Here is a 21004-nt window from a genome sequence, read left to right as displayed (position 1 = left end):
CTCTGGTAGATTTCAAACACCTTGAAATTTAAAGTTAGTGGCTTAGCACCCACTAACTCCTCAATAAATATTTGGATAAAGAAATAACATCATCATCACTGTCTTTACAGTGCAACTGTTTTTTAAAAGATTTTATTTATTTGAAGGAGAGAGATAGCAAAGGAGAGGGTGAGGGGAGAGGGAGGAGCAGGTGATGGGAGGCTCAACCCCAAGACCTCGAGATCATGACATGAACCAAAGGCAGATACTTAACTGACTGAGCCACGCAGGCAGCTCAAGTTGACAGTTTTAAACCCGGGTTATATCCAGTCAGTAAAAGACTTAAGTATTTTTTCATAGGAAGAATTGAAATTCTGAGCCTCGAAAGAAGGCTAAGAGTTCTACAATTTTTAAGAGCTTACTTTGTTCTTGTAGGCGGGTGTTAAAAAATGTGGATATATCCTCTCTTAACACCTGTCAGCAGAACAGAAGAAGTTTCTTTACCCTCAAAAAGACAACAGGATATCTTTTTAGGATCTTCAGTTGTAGAGTTGACAAAATGGTCTGTGTTCTTTCATGGGCATAGAGCTTGTCCCTCTCCATCTGCTCTCTGTCTGTGTTTCAAAGCCAAGCAGCAGAGCTTTGAAGCTGACACGCATATCGCAGATTCCCTGTGGCCAAGCAGCCTTCCCATTCTGGGGTCTAATAAATACATTCAGTTTTGAGAGAACACAGGAGAATCTTGGATCTCATTTTCTTGGTGCCTATAGAAATAGGGAGCCTGACTCATCATGAATGAGACCAGTAATTCTCAGCTACTCAGGCTTACTTCTTATACCTTTTTTGGTTAAAAAAAAAAATTATCTAGGGCAGCCCAGGTGGCTCAGTGGTTTAGCGATGCCTTCAGCCCAAAGTGTGATCCTGGAGACCCAGGATTGAGTTCCATGTCGGGCTCCCTGCATGGCGCCTGCTTCTTCCTCTGCCTGTGTCTCTGCCTCTCTCTCTGTGTCTCTCATGAATAAATAAATAAAATCTTTTTAAAAAAATTATCTATATATGTATATGTACATGTGTATATGTATATCTGTAGAGAATACTTTAAAGTTTTGATCTTTTGAATTGCATAGTTTTTTGGTGAGAATATTTTTTTTAAGAAATGTGCATAGTGTGTCATACTAACAATGTTAGTATTATAATTTATGCAGATTATGGGCTAAATAGGGTTTTTTTTTAATGGATTGGAATCTTTTTTTTAATATCTCTTCATTTGAGAGAGAGCAAGAGAGCATGAGCTAGGGGGAAGGGCAGAAGGAGAGGGAGAAGCAGACTCCCCACTGAGCAGGAAGCCAGATATGGGGACCTGAAGCCAGGACCCTGGGATCATGACCTGACCTGAACTCAAAGGCTTACCAACTGAGCCACCCAAGTGCTTGGGTTGGAATCTTTTATACTTATTCTTTTTTTTTTTTCCTCAGAGAGAGAGAGAGAGAGGGAGGCAGAGACACAGGCTGAGGGATAAGCAGTCTCCATGCACCGGGAGCCCGACGTGGGATTCGATCCCGGGTCTCCAGGATCGCGCCCTGGGCCAAAGGCAGGCGCCAAACCACTGCGCCACCCAGGGATCCCCCTTTTATACTTATTCTATGAGAAAATCCCTGCTGAGTATTATACTACTTCAACTGTGGACTTTGGAGATGCAATCCAGTGATTAATTGGGAATGCCTATATTTCCTTACATCCCGGATTCAACATTTTAGAAGAAACAATGCCAAATTGTGTTTTATCCAAAAAAGTGGTGAGTAGTGCAGGACCTGAACACCAGATCATCTGAAGGACAGATAGAGGAGTTAGAAAGGTTTAATTTGGAAAAGGAAGTCTTTCACAGTACAGCCAAGACCTCTCATTGCTGAAATGGTAAAACCATAAACCCTATTATGATCTCAACACCTCTAAATAAACAGCTCTTCCTACATGATCAGATCCAGTCTTCTGGCTTTAAATTACATTCACACTCTGATGACTTCCAAATCTGTATCTCTGACTAAGACCCAGGCTATAAATTCATTTTTGCTTCACATCTTCACTTGGTGTCTCAAACGCATCTCCAACTTAACATGGCCAGTGCTGAGCTCCTGTTTGCTGCCATAGACTGGTTGACACCAGGTCTTCACAGTTCAGGATGGCACTACCATCCGTCAGGTCCCCAGGCCCCAAACTTCACCATTTTATTTGATTCCTCGTTTTATAAACAGACTCTGCTTTGAGTTAGCAGTCTGTTCTGTTGTTTCTGCTTTCACTCACCTGTCTGTACCACTGCTCAGACCTCTTTAAATCTCCTCCCTCCTGATCGCTGCAGGCACACAAACATGTCAGGCATTTGCATGGACCCCTCCTCTGTCACCCCCAAATATTCTCACTTCCTTCAGGCCTATGGGTAAGGGAATGAATAATGGACCTCCAGAAACGTCCACATCCTAGTTCCTAGACCTGTGAATCTGTCACCTTCCATGCAGAAGGGACATCATGGATGTGGTTCACGTTAAGGACCTTTAGTCATAGAGACTATTTTGGATGATCTAGCTGAGCCCAACATCATCATGTGAGTCCTTAAAGGTGGAAGAGGAAACAGAAAAGCAGATCAGAGAAGTGTGACCTGGGAAAGAGTGCCGTTGCTTGCTTTGAAGATGGAGAAAGGGGGCCATGAGCCAAAGAATGCAGGCAGCTTCTAGAAGCTGGAGCTGTGTTCCCAGCTGACAGCCAGGAAATGGGGGCCACCCTTCTACAACTGCAAAGAAATGGGGACCACAATGCTATAAGCACAAGGAAATAGGGACAACAGTTCTATAGCCAGCAAGGAAACGAGGACCATAGTCTTAACAACCACAAGGAAATGGAAACCTTTCCTCCCAGTGAACCCTCAAAGGGAACACAGCCCCACCTGTACCTTGATTTTAGCCCCCTTGAGATTGAACCACAAAAGCCAGCCAAGCACACTGGACTCCTCACTTAAACAACTGTGAGAAAAGAAATGGAGCATTGTGTTTGTATAGGAGGAAAAGAAAACTAACACAAGGTCTCTGCTCAGATAAAACTTTATCAGAAAGACTTTGCCTCACCACCCCATATAGCAGCCATACCCGCTCTTATCCAGGCCCTCTCTGTCCTCATTACCTGGATTTATTTTCCTCTGTAGCACTTACCAGCTAATGTGCTTTGCTCGTGTGATTGTCTGAGTCTTCCTTCCATTCCAATGTAAGTAAGCTTTGTTAGGGATCTTAGTATCCTTCACTGTCCTGTCTCCAGGGACTAGAACTGAGCCTGGCATGTGCTAGGTAATTATCTTTGTTGAGCCATTGAATGGAGCTCACTGGTAATCCACTCTCCAGCCTCTTACAGAAGTGCTTCCTTCCAGGTGGGCTGTATTTCGCTCGGCTCCTCCCTCCTGTCACCTGCTGCTTCAGGCCCTTTGCACTTGGGCTACCCAGTGCCTGCCCTTCCCCTTTGCCTGCCTTTACTGTAGGTCTGTTCAGAAACATCAACTCTTGAAGGAAAGCTTCCCGGATTCCCAAGAGTAAATCCTATTTTCCCTTAATTAAGACACATAGAGAAATTTTTTAAAATAAGCATTTTATATTGAGTACAGCTCAGATAGCTTTATAGTTTGCACCAGATGTCAGAATTATATATTGTTTTGACGACTCTTTAATTTCTTTCTCTCTTTCTATTGTGTAGGTACCCTAGAGGCCAGGGTGGTGGGTTTGCTCACCACTGTTTCTATGGTTAATTGATTGTGGGCTATGGAACCAGACTGAGTTTATAAATCTGTTCCTAGTTCTGTGTCTAAGTGAGGGGCCTCCGTATGGCTTGATTTCTTCACATTTCAAGTAGGAATAATAACAGTACCTACCTCATAGGGTCTTGTGTAGGTTAAGCCAGTTAATAAATCGAAGTGCCTTGAACACTGCATGGTGCGTGAAAAGCACTCAAAAATGTTAAGAGCACCTGGCTGGCTCAGTTGGTAGAGCATGCAACTCTTAATCCTAGGGTCATGAGTTCAAGCCCCACATTGGGCATAGAGCCTACTGAAAGTAAAAATAAATAAAACAGCAACATTTAAAAAAAGATCTTAGCTACTGCTACTGTTATTAATGCAGAGCATAGCAAAGTGCTTGGCATATAGAAGATGTGCAATAAAAAGGAATTACATAAATGAATTTTGTATGAACTTAATGTTTGTGTTAAAAAATGAGTAATTGTCATTTATTACATTTATTCCAGTAGAACTTTAGAAGACAGAATTAGGTTAAATTTAGATTAAATTTTTCTTTAATTATAAGAATAATGTATGTGTGTTCTAATGAAAAAATTAGATTATAGGGAAAATTAGAATAATTTGTAACTCTACGACTCAGGCATCCATTTGACTGATGTCTTTTGTCATCTTTTATGCATATTTTATAGTCTGCAGCTTTGTATGGGTAAAACATTTTCTCCTGCTTTTTCAGTTAGTGCATATTATAAATGCTTTTTCACAATAATGTTGTGGGTTCTTCTCAGTAATTATTTTCTTCTAAAAAAAGTCCAGTTTATTTGGGGCATATAATACATATAATATGAAATAGTCAGTAGGAATACATTTGCTGGGATACCTGGGTGGCTCAGTGATTGAGCATCTGCCTTAGTCTCGGGGCGTGATCACGGGGTCCTGGGATCAAGTCCCATACTGGGCTCCCCATGGGGAGCCTGCTTCCCCCTCTGCCTATACCCCTACCTCTCTCTGTGTCTCTCATGAACAAATAAATAAATAATCTTTTTAAAAAAAGGAATACATTTCCTGAAATTTTAAGAATATGACTGCACTTTAAAAAACACAAGTGTGCATTTTAGATGATCTGTTTAAAGGGAGTGTATGGAAGACAGTGATGCCTCAAGACCCAGAAGGCTCTGGAATGGAGGCTGAATGAAGGCTAGGATGTGACTCCTTGGCCTGGAAAGGCTCACTTGTGAGCAGAAGCACTATGGTGGGTGAGCACATTCTCTGTAGTTGGTGCCTAGATTAGGGAGGATTTAAGAAGGAATTGGCCCCAGGAGAGCTGTGGGAAAACAAGATGGGTTGATGGCTTGGGGCAGATCGTGGAGGATTTTGGAGGCAGGTGGAAGAGTTGCTTCTTTTTGTAGGAGTCATGAGCTTGTGATAAAGAGATGCAATTTATAGATAAGTAATTTGATAGAAGAATGATAGATTCTTGTATTCTTATGTATATGACAAGCTATTTAAACTACAAATCTCTTCCTCAAGCAACCTGTGAGGAAGACTGTCCTCAAGTCCACATGAAGACCATGCTGTGATCCCTGCTGGATACTTTGTTACCCACTTCATAGTTAGCAATTAGCAATTAATTGTTCCATTTCAAAGCATCTTATAAGGCACCAAGACATTTATTATGCAACAAACTAATACAGTGTGACATCATTTTATCATTCTCTTTTTATTAATGGAGATACTATGGCTCCAAGATATTTAGAGATTTGCCCAAGTTAGTAAGTAGTGCAGATGAAATTTATCTCTTTTCATTCTTTTCAAAGCAGGATATAAAACAGAATAATGGAACTCATAAAGCATCTGTCTTTCAGATTGCTGAATTAACATAATATTTGATGTATTGTCACAACAGTTCAGGTAAGCCAAGAACCAGCAGTATTCACTTTTTACAGAAAGCCTTAAGTCAAAGTTATATTGAAACTAATGATAGTTACATTGAAACTAATGAAAAACTGTTAACCAGTCAACATGTATGACCAGATGTATTTGAGTGCATTTCCCCCCTCACCCTGAATTGATTGGATTTGTATCATATAGATAGATACAGCTTAAGAGAAAAAGAAAAATAAAGCCTTCATAATCAAATAGTTAGAGAGCTGCAGCTAAAATTAGTACTAGGGTTTGGACTGAAAGCCTATAGTTCTATGAATATCATTAAACTCAAGAAAAATCTTCCCTTTTTAACTGGAGAGATTAAAACTAAAATATTTAGCAGACTATGTCATTATTAGAATATCTGAAAGTATATACATTAACACAGGGGAAAATTTCCAATACTACATAAACATGTGAAAGGAAAAAAAAATGTGTCTAATACCTTCCAGAACCATAAGTTAGTTGAAAAATTACTCATTTATTTTAAGCACACAGACCCTAGTATATCTAAAGTTCTGGTTTTTGATGGCTCAATCTTGGAAAACCTTTAGTGTCCCTTCCACTCTGAAATAGAAACTTAGAGTTTACCCACCGCAGTTATTATCTCCCTCTCTCATACTCAGTTCCTATTATGTAGATGATTTCAATTTCATCATTAAATATGAGCATCATGACTTTATTACATTGTAACTTGAACCACTTTCCACACCAATTTTTAGCAGTATCCTTTGACTACTAGTTATAGAAGATGAAAACAGTTTGTACCCCATTTGCTTTCCTTCTTCATTCGCCTCCTGTTTTCTGCTAGTTATGCCATTGCTTTTTATACTGACAAGAAATGTTTACAGTCTGTTCTGTAAAAAGAATTTTTTTCATGCTGTATAGATTGATTCTAAACTCTGAGTACAATAGTTGGTATTGTCAATAATATAATTATGTGTGTGTGTGTGTACATATACTTATGTATACTTTCACTGTGAAATCAAGTGTTTGAGCTTGGAGAATGACATGTTTCTATAAATTATGAAATCTCTGCTGCTCAATGTCCACAGTAGCCAAACTGTGGAAGGAGCCTCGGTGCCCATCAAAAAATGACTGGATAAAGAAGATGTGGTTTATGTATACAATGGAATATTACTCAGCCATTAGAAACGACAAATACCCACCATTTGCTTCGACGTGGATGGAACTGGAGGGTATTATGCTGAGTGAAGTAAGTCATTCGGAGAAGGACAAACATTATATGGTCTCATTCATTTGGGGTATATAAAAAATAGTGAAAAGGAATAAAGGGGAAAGGAGAAAAAATGAGTGGGAAATATCAGAAAGGGAGACAGAACATGAGAGACTCCTAACTCTGGGAAACGAACTAGGGGTGGTGGAAAGGGAGGTGGGCGGGGTGGGGGTAACTGGGTGACGGGCCCTGAGGGATGAGCACTGGGTGTTATTCTATATGTTGGCAAGTTGAACACCAATAAAAAATAAATTTATTAAAAAAAAAAAGAAATCTCTGCTGCTTATTGGAGACTCTTCCGAGCATTATCTCAAATGGCCACTCTTCTCTGGACTGCACCAAATCTTGTTACATTTATTTTGCTTTATATTTGAAATTGTGTACTAGAATTATATTTGGAGTTGTATCCATTTTGTTTGTTTGGTTTTCTTGGAATTTTTAAGCAGCTTTTTTTTTTCCTTCACAGAGAAAGGCAAATGTCTTGACACTATTACTAAAAGCTTATTATCTATAATTGATATTACTTGTACCAGTTTTCTTTGGCATGTTTCTTGGAACCCTCTGGCGTCTTACTCTAGTTTGAATATTTTTTAGGCTACAAATCTGCCATTTTAGGATTTTTCTCAACATTTTCTTCCTAGGTTAGGACGAGTTTTTTGGCCTCTCCTTTAAAATTCATTTTTAAGAGGTAACTTCAAGGAAAATTTTATCAGAGTCTACATACTGCATAAAATACTCCTGCATATTTGAAAAGAGCACTTTACCTCTTTTAGTGGAAAATTTGCCTGGATGTGAAATTCTGTGTTAAAGATCATTTACTATCACACTTTGAGGCATATGAAGCTAAATTTTTGAACCAGGTTTTCTATGGATTTCTGGAGACTTTTATTTGTCTGTGACCAAATAAGTTCAACCACACACCCCTTTTTTGTAGAAGTGAGCAACAGAGTAGCCTGTGAGGAAGCTGTGTCCATGTGACCATGAAACCCCTCCATGCTTCCTGCTGGAGGTGTTCTCAGTCTCTGCATGATAGCAGCCACTTGATAATGTTGCCCTTGTCTGTATTTACTGTGTCCCAGCATCATAGTCTTTGATGATGACAAAAACAATGGCTGGCCTTGTATATGACTTTTAATAGATTTTTTGATATATTCTTTGTATATATTTATTTACATATATTTATTGTATGTTATATATTTTATACATCAAATGTAAATTATACATTTAAAATATATTAAATATATTTGAAACTATACAAGCATAAATATATAAAATAAGTATATACAAATATAAAATACTACTTTTATATGTTTTTGAGTTCTTAGTTGCAATTCATTTCTATATCTTCAGTGGTTTTTTGTAAGAAGTATATGGGGAGTTGGGGTGCCTGGGTGGCTCAGTTGGTTAAGAAGCCAACTGTTGGTTTTCAGCTCAGATGATACCAGAGTCCTGGGATCTAGCCTCCTGTCTGGCTCCCTGCTCAACAGGGAGTCTGCTCAAAGATTCTCCCTCTACTTGGCTCCTCTCCCTGCCCACATGCGTGAGTGCACATGCATGCACTCTCAAATAAATAAATTAAAATCTTAAAAAAAAAAAAAAAGTCCATGTGGAATCTTTGTTTTCTGAATTTACCCACAGCTGAGATGGCTTTTTTTTTTTGCCTTCACATGTGTGTAATGATTTGGATGATTATGAAATAATACTCTAATAAAACTTTGCAGATACTGTTCCATTTTGTAGGAGAGGCATTTAGTGTGGCAGAGAAAAAGTTTGGAATCATCCTCATCTCTGTTGCTGCTTTTTTCATCTGTATTTTGCCAATGGTTGTTTTTTTTTTCATTATTGTAATGAAAAAAAGATTCCAGAATAGGTAGATGTTTTATTTTTCCCTCTAATTTGGTAAACACTTTTGATTTTCCTAGCTTAGGAAACTTAGATTTCTTTTGTCTTTGATATTTGCCCTTACTCTAATTTTGTTTCTCTTATTATTTTTTGTTCTTTCATCAAAGATTTTTCTTATTTTGGGGAGTCCTTTAGGTGTCATGAATTTTCTTTGCAAAGAAGCATCATTTTAAAAAAACATATTTTTATTCATGCCCGACTCTTAAAGAGCTAGTCTATAATGGCAAGTACGTATAGAACTGTTCTTTTTCCTTAAGTAGTGGTTTATATGAAACAGTCTTTTTTTTTTCTTTTTTTTTAATAAATTAATTTTTATTGGTGTTCAATTTACCAACATACAGAATAACACCCAGTGCTCATCCCGTCAAGTGTCCCCCTCAGTGCCCATCACCCATTCACCCCCACCCCCCGCCCTCCTCCCCTTCCACCACCCCTAGTTCGAAACAGTCTTTTTCTTAAAAATATTTTAAAATTTATGATATTTACATGTTTTCTAATTCTAAGGCATGAAGAAAGGTATTAGCAGTTTCTCTACAGCCAAATATAATAAAATTAATAATATCTCAGTTTGTCAGTGTAGCATCTTGGATTAGAGAAAATATGATTTAAGGCTCAGAATAAGAACAAATTAAATTTTTACACTAGTTTTATTGAACTGTGTACCTAGTCATTGAATATCATAGTAATTTATAATTGGAGAATTTCTTACCATGTTTCCCTCCTTAAAAAACCATCATGTGAATTCATACCTGATAAAAGCCTGATCTCCAACGGGCACACAATAAGTGGCTTTTTTAGAGGTATAACTTTTTATAAGTTAAATAAATGAAATAATATTTAAGTGAAATAATATTTAAGTGAAATAATAACCTTTTAAATTTTATTTTTTCTTTCTTGTATTCATACTCAAGAAAGAGAATATTTCAAGCCCAGAGTTGATTCCAAGCCAAGCCTAGTGTTAATATTTGGGGCATGTTGAGCAACTATTAAAACGTATATAAGAAAACCCATATTTGAAGCTGGTAGTTATCCTTTGTGTGTATCTCATGTTCTCAGCATAATAACTTTGTGACCTAAACCACTTGGAACACTGGATATTCAGCTTTATTTGTATATAGAATTCTCATCTACACTTGGAAGACATTTAAATTATTTATTAGATATTTTTGGCCTGTTAGAGGAAAAACTGTTTCTGCTTTGAATTGAAAGTGAATAACTTTGTAAAATACAAGCTTCTGAAGTCAAGAGGAATATGGGTTAAGTCCTTCTTTAGCTTAAGTTTATTTTATTTCTTAAGAATACATTCCTGGAAAATTGGGTGTAAACCCAAATTTTGAAATATTTTATCATGGACTTCCAGTTTAATTGCAGAGATACTATCATAAAGGAAAAAAAATGATCCTAACATGTAATCAAAACCACACTTAGGAATGGAAATCTTGTCTTTAACATATCTATTTTTCTTTTCAACTTAAATTCTAATGACTTAATAATGTTCCCAGGACTGTGGCTAGAATTTAATCACATGAATAATATAATTTGTGGTGTTTTGGTTTTTTTTTAAGCAAACCTAAATGGAAGCCTTAATGTGTTTTTTTAGTTATAGGAAGCCGTCCTTGCTTTATACAGAGGGGTTACTGGAAATCTATGAGGACAAGATTAGAGGGCTAGACAGGGAGGTGGGGCTTCTGTGTGATTTTATGTGAAATAGTTGAAATGAAAACTTATGCCACTATATGCACTGGTTAAAATACATCCAGTTAATTCTCATTTTACTCACCAGCTTGCCAAAGTGACTAATAGCCAATGCAGTTTAGGATAGGCATACATTCCATATCCTGTTAGCAGGTGTGTAACTTTGTAGATTTGAGATAGGGGTGTAAATTTGGCAAAAGTTTTGGTAGTTTATCCTGTGTATACATATTTATGTAGGTACATGCACAGAAACAAGGATTATGTAGACATCTACTTATAAATAAAATACAAAAACATACAGTTGGCCATTGAACAGTATGGGTTTAAACTGTGTAGGTCCACTTATATGTGGATTTTTTCAATAAATACAGTATAGTACTGTAAGCATATTTGTTCTTTATGATTTTTTTATGTGTTCTTTTCTCTAGATGACTTTATTGTAAGAATACAGTATATAATGCATATAACATACAAAATAGCATTAATCAACTGTTTATGTTATCAGGAAGGCTTCCAGTCAACAGTAGGCTATTGGTAGTTAGGTTTTTGGGAATAAAAAATTATAGATGTTTTTTTTATTGTGTGTGTATGGGTGGATGTCCATAACCCTTGTGTTGTTCATGGGTCAGTTATATAAACATATGTATATACATACATATACTATATAAACATACATGTATATATATATGCGTACAAAAATAGTACAGTGACTTGATATCTACCTTAGGGTCCTAATAAAAGTATGGTAACAATTATACATAGAAGTACTAGGTAGCTATGAAAGAATTAGGCATTTGAAAATGTGCTAAGGAAGGATGTTCAACATGTACTAAATAAATAAAACAAGGTAAGAAAATTAGTAGATGAAATGAAGTAGTAGAATATGTAATGTGGCTCCAGTTGTGTAAGAAAGTAAAACAACTTCTGTATACATATGTACATACAGAGTTTGTGTGTGTGGGAACAATTTGTGAAAGGATATTTAAGATTCCCTCTTGAGTTGTCAAGGACTTACACAAGCCTCTTATGTAAGAAACGTATACTTTTAAATTTACAGTGTTTGGACTTTTTGAAACTTTTTTCCCTAAGTACATATTATAATTATTATTATTTTTAGCAAAAACATACAAGCTAACATTTGGAACCACAGTATAAGGAGATTGAGAGAGCAGTGTGGGCACAGATCCTGACAAGAGGAGGTAATATAAAAAAGTATCCTTCTCCTCTACAGAGTTACATACTTTTTATATAGATCAGTGGTCTGGTTCCATAAAGGAGCATAGTCTCCAAATAGTTGAGGGTAAAGACTTCCTGGCCAAGTGTCTTATGCTCCTGGGCAACCCCATCTAGAGGACAGAACCACCAGGGGAGAAGAAATGGAAAGCGGTGTGCTTACTCCAGAACATTCCCCCCGCACCAAGAAATGAGGCTATATAAAGAATGTTGCTTATTAGGAATCAGTATCATGCAGTGACTACAAGGGCAGATACAGGAACCAAGTTACTGGGTTCAAAATGCAGCTCTACTATGGGCAAGTCCATTAATTCTTGCCTCACTTTTCTGACCTGTAAAATGAGGATAATGGTACCTATTTCATTTGGGGTGGTGAGAATTAAATGAGTGATTATTATGAGTAAAGAGCTTGGAGCAGTGCCTGCACATAATAAGTGCTAGAAAAGTCCTTGCTATCACTCTTGTTATTATTTGACTGGGGAAAAGTAATCATTAATTTAAAAATAATGATTAAAAATTTGGCCTTAAATTATACATTTTATTTTACATATGCTACTTTATAAAGAACATATTGCTATGACGTGTAAAACTAAGTGGAGTATATATGCATTGAATCTCTCTTATATGCTTGGTTATTTATGGAAATATTTTTAAAATGTGGTGTCCAACTTACCTTTATTTCTTTTCTACTTAATGTCTCTTTTTTTCCCTGGCTGCTTTTCAGATTTTCTCTTTCTTACTGGTTTTAAAGAATTTGGATATGATTTGCCTTTTGGATTTTTGGCTTTTGCTTTTTTCCCATGTTTCTTGTATTTGGATCCATTGATTTTCTTAATCTGTGGGTAATAGTTTCCATCAAATTTGGAAACATTTTGGTCATGATTTCTTTAAATTTATTTGTCTTTTCTGCCAGCCCTAGTCTCCTGTCTCTTGTCTCCTGTGGGGACTCCAATTATACATACATTCTACTGTTTCAAGTTGTCCTGTAATTTACTGATGCTCTGTTTAGCTATTTTTTAGTTTTTGTTCCTGTCTCTCATTTGGGACAGTTTCTGTTGCTGAGTCTTTAAGTTCACTTACTTTTCTTATGCAATGTCTAATATGTTTTAAATTCTGTCCAGTGTATTTTTTTTTAAATCATAGATGTTGTTGATTTCATCAGTGGAATACAGACTTGCTATGTATCTTTTTAGTATCTCCCATAGTCATGGTCATGATACACTGTCCTATGGCTTCTTAAATATAAGAAATTGCCTTATAATAATGATTTTAATGCTTTTTTTCTACTAATTTTATCATCCGTGTCATTTCTGGATCAGTTTCTGTCATAGGTTTTTCTTTTCTTTTTTTTTTTTTTTTGGTCTTTCTTATTATTATGAGTTATATTTTCCTGCTTCTTTTTGATTAGATGCTAGACTCTGAATTTTATCTTTTAGGTACTAGATATTTTTATATTCCTAAAAATATTCTTGAGCTTTGTCCTGGCATGTGGTTAAGTTACTTGGAAACAGTTTGCACTCTTTGGGTCTTGTTTTAAGCTTTTTTATGTTGGACTAAAAGGCCCTTTAGTCTGCAGTTAATTTTGTTCCACTACTGAGACAAGACCTTTCTAAGAACTCTAATATCTTGTGAATGATGAAGTTTTCTACCCTGGCTTTTGGGAACAGACTGTGTATGCCCAGCTGTCTGTGAGCTCTGAGCATGTGTTCTCTCTCATGTCTTCTTGTCCTTGAGTAAGTTTCCCCAAACTCGTGTGTTGACAAGGGTTCAGCTGAATGGTGGAAGGAGATCTCTGGCAGGACACAGGAGTCCTTTCTGTGTGCAGCTCACTCTTGTCCAGGACCCTGTTTTCTCATAACTGGCTTCCTCTCAGTTGCCCTCAGGAATCTGATAGGGGTAACATCGGGCTCAGCTTTGTTTCTTTTGTCTCTCACTGTTCCACATTTCCTCATGTCTGATGTCTTGAGAGCCATCTTTCCCACCTATTTTGAGTTGTTTCCGGTGGGAGGGTAAGCCTGCTCCCTGTTATGCTATGTTGACCAGATGTGGAAATCATTCTGCCCTAGGCTTTAATTAAAAAATATTTTTTTAAAAAATTTTATTTATGTATTTGTGAGAGACACAAAGAGAGAAGCAGAGACATAGGCAGAGGGAGAAGCAGGTTCCCTATGGAGAGCCTGATGTGGGACTTCATCCCCAGACTCCAGGATCATGCCCAGAGCCAAAGGCAGATGCTCAACCAGTGAGCCATCCAGGTGTCCCCCTCAAAATTTTTTTAAACAGAATTTTTTTTTTTTAAAAAGGCCTTGTCCATTCACTCACAGTCTAAAATTCCAGAGATAGCCACATTCAACTTTTTCTTGGTATTTGTCTCTGGATGTTGCACCTCTCTCTGCTGCTCTGCCCGGGGAGACCTTCTCTCACACCCTGCTGCTGAAACAACACCCTCATTCAGCTTTGTGTTATTACCCTGCTGCCTTATTTTCCACAGGACTTTGATTTCCTGACTTCACCATATTCATTCATGTGTTTATAGTCCGCCTCCCTCACCAAATAGAATATATGCACTTGGAAGCCGGAGCTCTTGCCCCTTTTGTTCACTGCTGAATCCCCAGACCCTAGAGCATCTTCTAGGTACATTGTAGTCACTCAGTAAATATCTGCTAAATAAATAATTAAATGACTGAATGCTAGATACTGTACTACATGCTTTCCCAGGAATTCCTAACTTAGAGGTGGCTAATAGCTACTAGGAGTTTGCCAGGAGAACAGGAAAAAGGTTTTCCAGGCAGCAGGGACAACATGTATCAGGAATTATTTAAAAAAAAAAAGAAAGAAAGAAAGAAAAACAGCTGTGGAATTCAGGAAAATAAGGTTTATTAAATTGATTCCGTTTCTTGCCTCACATTGTCCTAGAAATTCTAATTAACCAACTTCCTTTACAAGATATTTTCCCAGAACTTAAAAAGAAGTCTGAATAAGATTAGGTAATATTGTACATTTTTAAAATGGCACCATAATAAAAATATTAGCATGAAAATGTACCACGCGGGGTGTGTGTGTATAACCCTCCCACCTTGCCACTCCCTTGAATTGAGTGACTGAAAAGTAGCTTTGGAACTTAGGAATGGAGCCATCTGGTCCATAGAAGGAATGACATTCCATGAGGCAGCCGCCGTGTAATGTATCTTATCCCTGGCCTTCGACAGGATGACCTAGTAGGTTGAGCCTTTCTGAGTCTTCTACTTTCTCCTTCCACGGATTCTGCCAATTAAAGTGGTGGGTTTTATGATGAAGCCTCATGTAACTGGACTCAGCATAACTTCCGTTTCTTTCCTGCAGTTCAGCAGATGGAAAGTACTTCTACTGCTCCCACATTGTCCTGATTTAACTCTGGGGCCTGACACGACAAAGGGACTCTGTATTCTATTAACCAAGCTCATGTGTTGAAGCTGAGCTGCTTTTGTTTGTGTTTCTCAGGGTGTTTTCCTCATCCTATTCCTTGCAGTGTCTTTGAAGAAGAATTTTCTTTGGTGAATTAGTAAACAATATTTTTCTAAAAAATAGTATACATATATCTGAGACTTTGAAGCATATGGGTATGTTTTTAGAAGAGAGTATTTTCACTGGTTAGCCAAAGAAAAGTATTTTTGGAGAGGTTTCTTGAAAAACTGAATGTTAATGTAAGGTATTGATTAAATTGGTAAATATTTACTATTTGCTTTAAGAAAAGCATGTTTCTTAAGCTGAGTCATAAAATAGAAGATTTTCTGATTCAAAGAAGTACAAATCTACAAATACATTTTGTGCTTGATGATATAATTTTGTCTTTTCAAAAAAGTCATATTACATATGAGGTAGAAATGTAGAGCCATAGGGGGTCTGTTTTCATAATGGTGGTACGTGACCTTGTTTTTTGTGTGTTAACTTCCGTTTTCTTTAAAGTTAGCATGCTTTTAATTCTTTTTAGAGTCCTGTGACCTCAACTCTAGTTTTTTTTCCAGAAGGGCAACTGAAAAAATAAATTAGGCTTACTAATTAATTGAACAATATTCCATCATCTTAGTTATGTCCTCATCTTGCTCAGCAAAACAAGAGTCAAAGACAAACTCTTGAAAATAACCGATCACCTTCTCTTCCATTCTTGCCGAGCATCCTTCCCCTACCCCACCTTAGCATTGTGTTTTCAGGAGCATTTCACAATATTTCTCATCCCTGGCTCCCAGTCTTGACCCACTGACCTAAGAATCAAGAAAATGTCATGTTAGTGCCTACTAATTAGTGCACCCAGAGAGCCTTTTCTTCTGGCCTTTCAACCTTCTGGAGGTGGGAGCACAAGCTGTCACTGGCATCATGCAGGGAAAATGAGCCTTTACTACATTTTCCCTGTTTTGCAAACAGCAGAACAGGCCCAGCTGAGCCTATAGATGAATATGCAGGTTAGGAAGAAATTAACCTAAAATGCACTGCTGTTTGCCTGATTGTCTTAGAGATGACACAGCACAGCCGTCGTCATAATACCCATAATGGAATGCTGGGGCCTGCCATTCCTACCAGACGCTCGCTGTTGTCAAAACGCTTTATTTCGATACCATCATACGCATTTGGTGAAATAATTCTAAGGGAAGAATGTGCTCTGATTAGAAAGTTAAGGAGCATGTGAATGCATTTAAGTTTCTGTTGTTTTTCGACACGTTAAAGGGATCCTTCAGTTTGTACTCACTAAAGCATTTGGCTTGAGTGCTCATTAATCAGTGCTGTTGGACGAGGGTCTCCTGAGCCTTCCGGGTTTTGGGGAATCAGCTACTGTAATTAAAGGGATGAAATATATCATGGTCACAAACTTACCACATCAGACCGTTGAGGGTTTTGAACCGGTGGAATTAATCTGTTTAATTTTTTCTCCTTAGGTGTTTAAGATAGAAGTGCTCATGAATGGAAGAAAACATTTTGTTGAAAAAAGATACAGCGAATTTCATGCCTTGCACAAAAAGGTAACTTTTTTTTTTCCTTTTTTCCTCAGATGCTGTAAGGTTAAGATGGTTTCCTTAGAGCGCGAATAGTTCTTGGAACAGTGTGATTTCTTCTATCATGATTTCAGTTTTCTTTTAAAATAAATTATTCAGTCCCTTAAAGGTGTGCTTTCTGGGTAGGCGATTTTCTATTAAGATCTTTTACATAAATAGATGTGAGGTGGTAAGCTGTTTGCAAGGTACTGCCCTGAGTGTTAGAGATTCACAGAAAATAAGACTCAGACCTTATTCTCTCCACGAAACAGACTTAACATGCTTTACAGAAAGGAAAGAAAGAAGCAGATAAATATTTTCCAAGGAGAAATTTAGTAAAATCAACTTACACTTACATGTTCCTAGAAAAGATAGCATACATGGCACCTGTATTCAAGGATTCTTTGCAAACCTTTCAAAGGAGAACATGTACAATTCTTTTTGAATTGAATTGATCTCTACAAGATGGCTGTTCAAGTGCTTGGATTTATTTCATTAAAAGATTTAGATAAAAGAAATAAGAATACAGAAGAAATAGCTGAGTTGGGAAAGAAATAGTCAAGAATAGAAGAGTGAATATTTTTTATTTTCTACCAAAATTTAATGTTTTGTGGGTTAGAAATTACTACTGGGGTGCTGACATTACCTTAATAACTAGACAGAGCTTGTGAAGACGTATACGAGTATATGTGTATATACTCATATGCATGAATATATATATTTTATACACACACACACACACACACACACATACACACACATGAAAGTGTGCCCTAATTCATTTTCTTCACTTCTGTTCTTTTATTAGGTAAGAAGTTAGATGGGAAGATACTAAGTAAATATGTTAAGAAAGATAGTCTATTCGGGGATCCCTGGGTGGCTCAGCGGTTTAGTGCCTGCCTTTGGCCCGGGGCGTGAACCTGGAGTCCTGGGATCGGGTCCTGCATCAGGCTCCCGGCATGGAGCCTGCTTCTCTCTCTGCCTGTCTCTCTTTCTCTCTTTCTCTCTTTCTCTCTGTGTCTATCATGAATAAATAAATAAAATTTAAAAAAAAGAAAGATAATCTATTCTTTTAATTTCGTTAAAGACCTCTTAAGTTTTCTGGGAACTGACAGCACATAGATGACATGATGGGGTGCTTACTCTGTATTAAAAATTCTTTAGTAGTTTTTTAAAAATTAAATTTCCCCACTTTTTAGTCAGAAGAATGGAATACTAAGTATAAACTTTAACAGGATATTATTGAGAAATTAGTGCAACTCATCCCCTCTGTATACTTTTCTCTTATGAAGGGATAATTTATATACATGTCATTCTTCAGTTAAAATTTTGTTAAATCCAGATTTGCTTCCAAGGGAAACAATGCACGTGGATGTGGATATAGACCAGATGTTGCTGTTAGCCTTTACAAAAGCTCCTACCAGGGGGTCTCAAAGAGGAACAAACCTGGAGTCTCTGACTCCATGCCTTCTCTGTTTTTGTCTGTTTGTATTGCAATGAAGCTGATTCTAGGGAGATTTCTGCAGGGTACTTCATGAAATAAATTCTTACACTAACGTTAAAACCAGAGCTCCACCCCCTGCTCAGCCTCTCAAGAGCAGAGTACAGACTAGGGGGCTTGTCACATGCCGGCTGTCTTCCTAACCTCCCAGCTCACCATGACCTCCACACAACCTAGCTGTCCTCACCAGATACTCCAGGACCAGCTCTGCACCAGGCACAGCTGGGTGACTGCCAATTAGGCCCGCCCTGAGCTTCTTACCAGTGCAGGGTCGGTCCTCCGGTTCTCTACCATGATCTTATTTTCTCCCCAGTGATTAGGGGCAGTTCTGAGATACTCAGAGCCAGAAAAAATTCCTAGGTTTTCTAGGACCTTTCTTCAATTTCTGCAGTTTCTGGTAATAATTTTAACCACGCTTATAGTCATATAATCAGGCCTACCAAAGCTGAGAGTAAAAATCCTCAAATTTCTCAATTTTGCATTTTTAAAACATCCTGACAGGGGCACAGAGATAAAAATAGCTTTGTGAGGCAGTTTTAGGTATGTATTTACTGACTTCTGTATTGGGTATTGGAGAGCAGAAAGCAGCTGCCAAAAGCCTCCTTCACTTGCCCTAGTACAATTGGATTTGATTTGGCTAAAAGGTTACTATAGAAGATAGTTAAGTCTAAATCATGATAGGGTGTGAAAAAAGAAGAAATCTGTAATCTTGAGTGTAAATGATGTTAAGAATTGAAATCAACAAAAAATTTACTCAGAATGCACAAGCTTTACTGATTGCTACTGCCATGTTGTACAACTTGACTGTTTTATCACTATTTTGATGGCCCAATTTCCATATTTGAATTTTGTGATGCATTTTGAGTGTTATATTTTTATATAAAATATTTTCCTTTTAAATTCAGTCAAATCTCTTATTTAATCTTCTTGAAATACTTGACTATTTCTGCAGCATGTGTGGTTTGCCCTCTTATCAGTGTTCTGGTTTTCCTGACATTTTACATCATATTTTTTACTTGTTAAGTGTTGGGCCAGAGTCCCCATGTTAATTCTGAAATGATATATGAGCTCTTAAACCAAGTGCTTTGCATCTTTAGAATACTAGCTACATGGCTCTTCTCCATATTCTACAAACGGACAGAAATGCCTCCTGGCTTGTCGTCAGGCTGATTTTGAGACAGAACTAAGACTGTTACCCATTTCACAGTTCATCTGGTTGTCTAAGGAAAGTTCTTGATGATTATAACTTCACCTCAATTTTTATAATTGTTCATATTAAAATACAAAAATAATATCCCAGTTGTTTACACTTTTCTTAGGATTTCTTTTTTTTTTAAGAAACATTCAAGAGGTTTTTTTTTCCCCCTTTCTAATAATTTTTAGACTCTAAAGCTAAACTTTGCAGGAAGTTTGGGGACAGGAAAAATAATACATTGTTTTACATATTTCTGCTATACTACTATATTTCCTATTTTCCTTTTCTTGATTTTTAATTTTTATTTTTAAGTAGTCGCTATACTGAGTCACAACCTATGATCAAAATCACAACCCTGAGATCAAGAGTCAGTTACCCCACTGGCTGAAGCAACCAGATGCCCCTCTTTTCTTGAATTTTCACGGAAGCAAATAATTCTGTGCTAACCGTGTTCTTGCATGATACTAACTATGGTGTAGAAGTTAAGTGTGTAGGCTTTGGAAGCAGAATGCTTCTGAGCCTGCCTTTACCTCTTCCTGGATGTTGAGTCCCTGGAGCAAGTTATGTGATCTTTCTGTGTCTCATGTTCCCCATTTGTAAGATAGGAATAATTACAGTACTAACTTCATAGGATTATTTTATGAGCTAAATGAGATTGTGTGCATCACATGGTAAAATTTCCAATTATTGATAGCCTTCATTAGATCTAATCTTTTCCATGCTCAACATGGTTTCTTTACACTAAATTACAAAAAGAAGTATTCTCTGTCAAAGGGTTTGGATGTTTTTACTGCCCCTTGATGTATGTTGCCAAATTATTTTTAAAATGGTTCTAGCAGATTAAAAGCACAACTAGCACATTTGAAAGTATCACAAAATCTTGTCAGATTTGAATATTACCTGCCCCCCAATGATACTTGTTTACTTAGCAAACAGTGTATGTTGCCTTGTTGCTCTTTTCATTGGTATCTTTTAAGTTCGTTTAGAAGTTGTATTCCCTCTTTTTGGAATTGTCTTTCTGCTGGAGTCTCATTTGCTTCTGCCTGTTAGTTTGTGTGGCCTGTTAATAAAATGTTAGCCACTGGCTGAGAGTATTTTTCATACAGGACCTTATGGCTATGACATTTGTTTTAATTTACAAAAGCTTTAAATTGGTATGTTATCTGTGAGGTCAATTTTCACTCTTTCGGATTTTAGCTAACATCAGTCATTTCTTCCAGAGCTATGATGAGTATTTGATTCCATTTTCTTTCCTTCTTTTTTTTTTTTTTTTAGATTTTAATTTATTCATGAGAGAGACAGAGAGATAGGCAGAGACATAGACAGAGGGAGAAGCAGGCTCCCTATGGGGAGCCTGATGTGGGACTCGATCCAAGGATCCCAGAATTAACAATCTGAGCCAAAGGGAGACACTCAACCACTGAGCCACCCAGATGCCCCTGATTCCATTTTCTTTTAGCTTTTCTTGACTGATTCGTTTCATAGTGTGCATTTTGGACCACCTAAACCGGCATAGTGTTGACTGAAGTGCACACTCTGGGTACTACCCAGACACGCAGAA

The 21004-nt window shown here is 37.2% G+C and overlaps 1 protein-coding gene across 2 annotated transcripts in view; it reads left to right on the top strand.

The window, feature by feature from the left end:
* The window catches only part of SNX24 (sorting nexin 24), a 156721-nt gene that overhangs the window by 65818 nt on the left and 69899 nt on the right, over nt 1-21004 (top strand). For both annotated transcript variants that reach the window (XM_055302550.1, XM_055302549.1), the window contains one exon: nt 16652-16735. In XM_055302550.1, the coding sequence (XP_055158525.1) occupies nt 16652-16735 (84 nt within the window). The remainder of the gene's footprint in view (nt 1-16651; nt 16736-21004) is intronic.

Source organism: Nyctereutes procyonoides, unplaced genomic scaffold (assembly GCF_905146905.1).
Source record: "Nyctereutes procyonoides isolate TBG_1078 unplaced genomic scaffold, NYPRO_anot_genome, whole genome shotgun sequence".
Taxonomy (NCBI): domain Eukaryota; kingdom Metazoa; phylum Chordata; class Mammalia; order Carnivora; family Canidae; genus Nyctereutes; species Nyctereutes procyonoides.
This window is presented reverse-complemented; position numbering and strand designations above follow the sequence as displayed.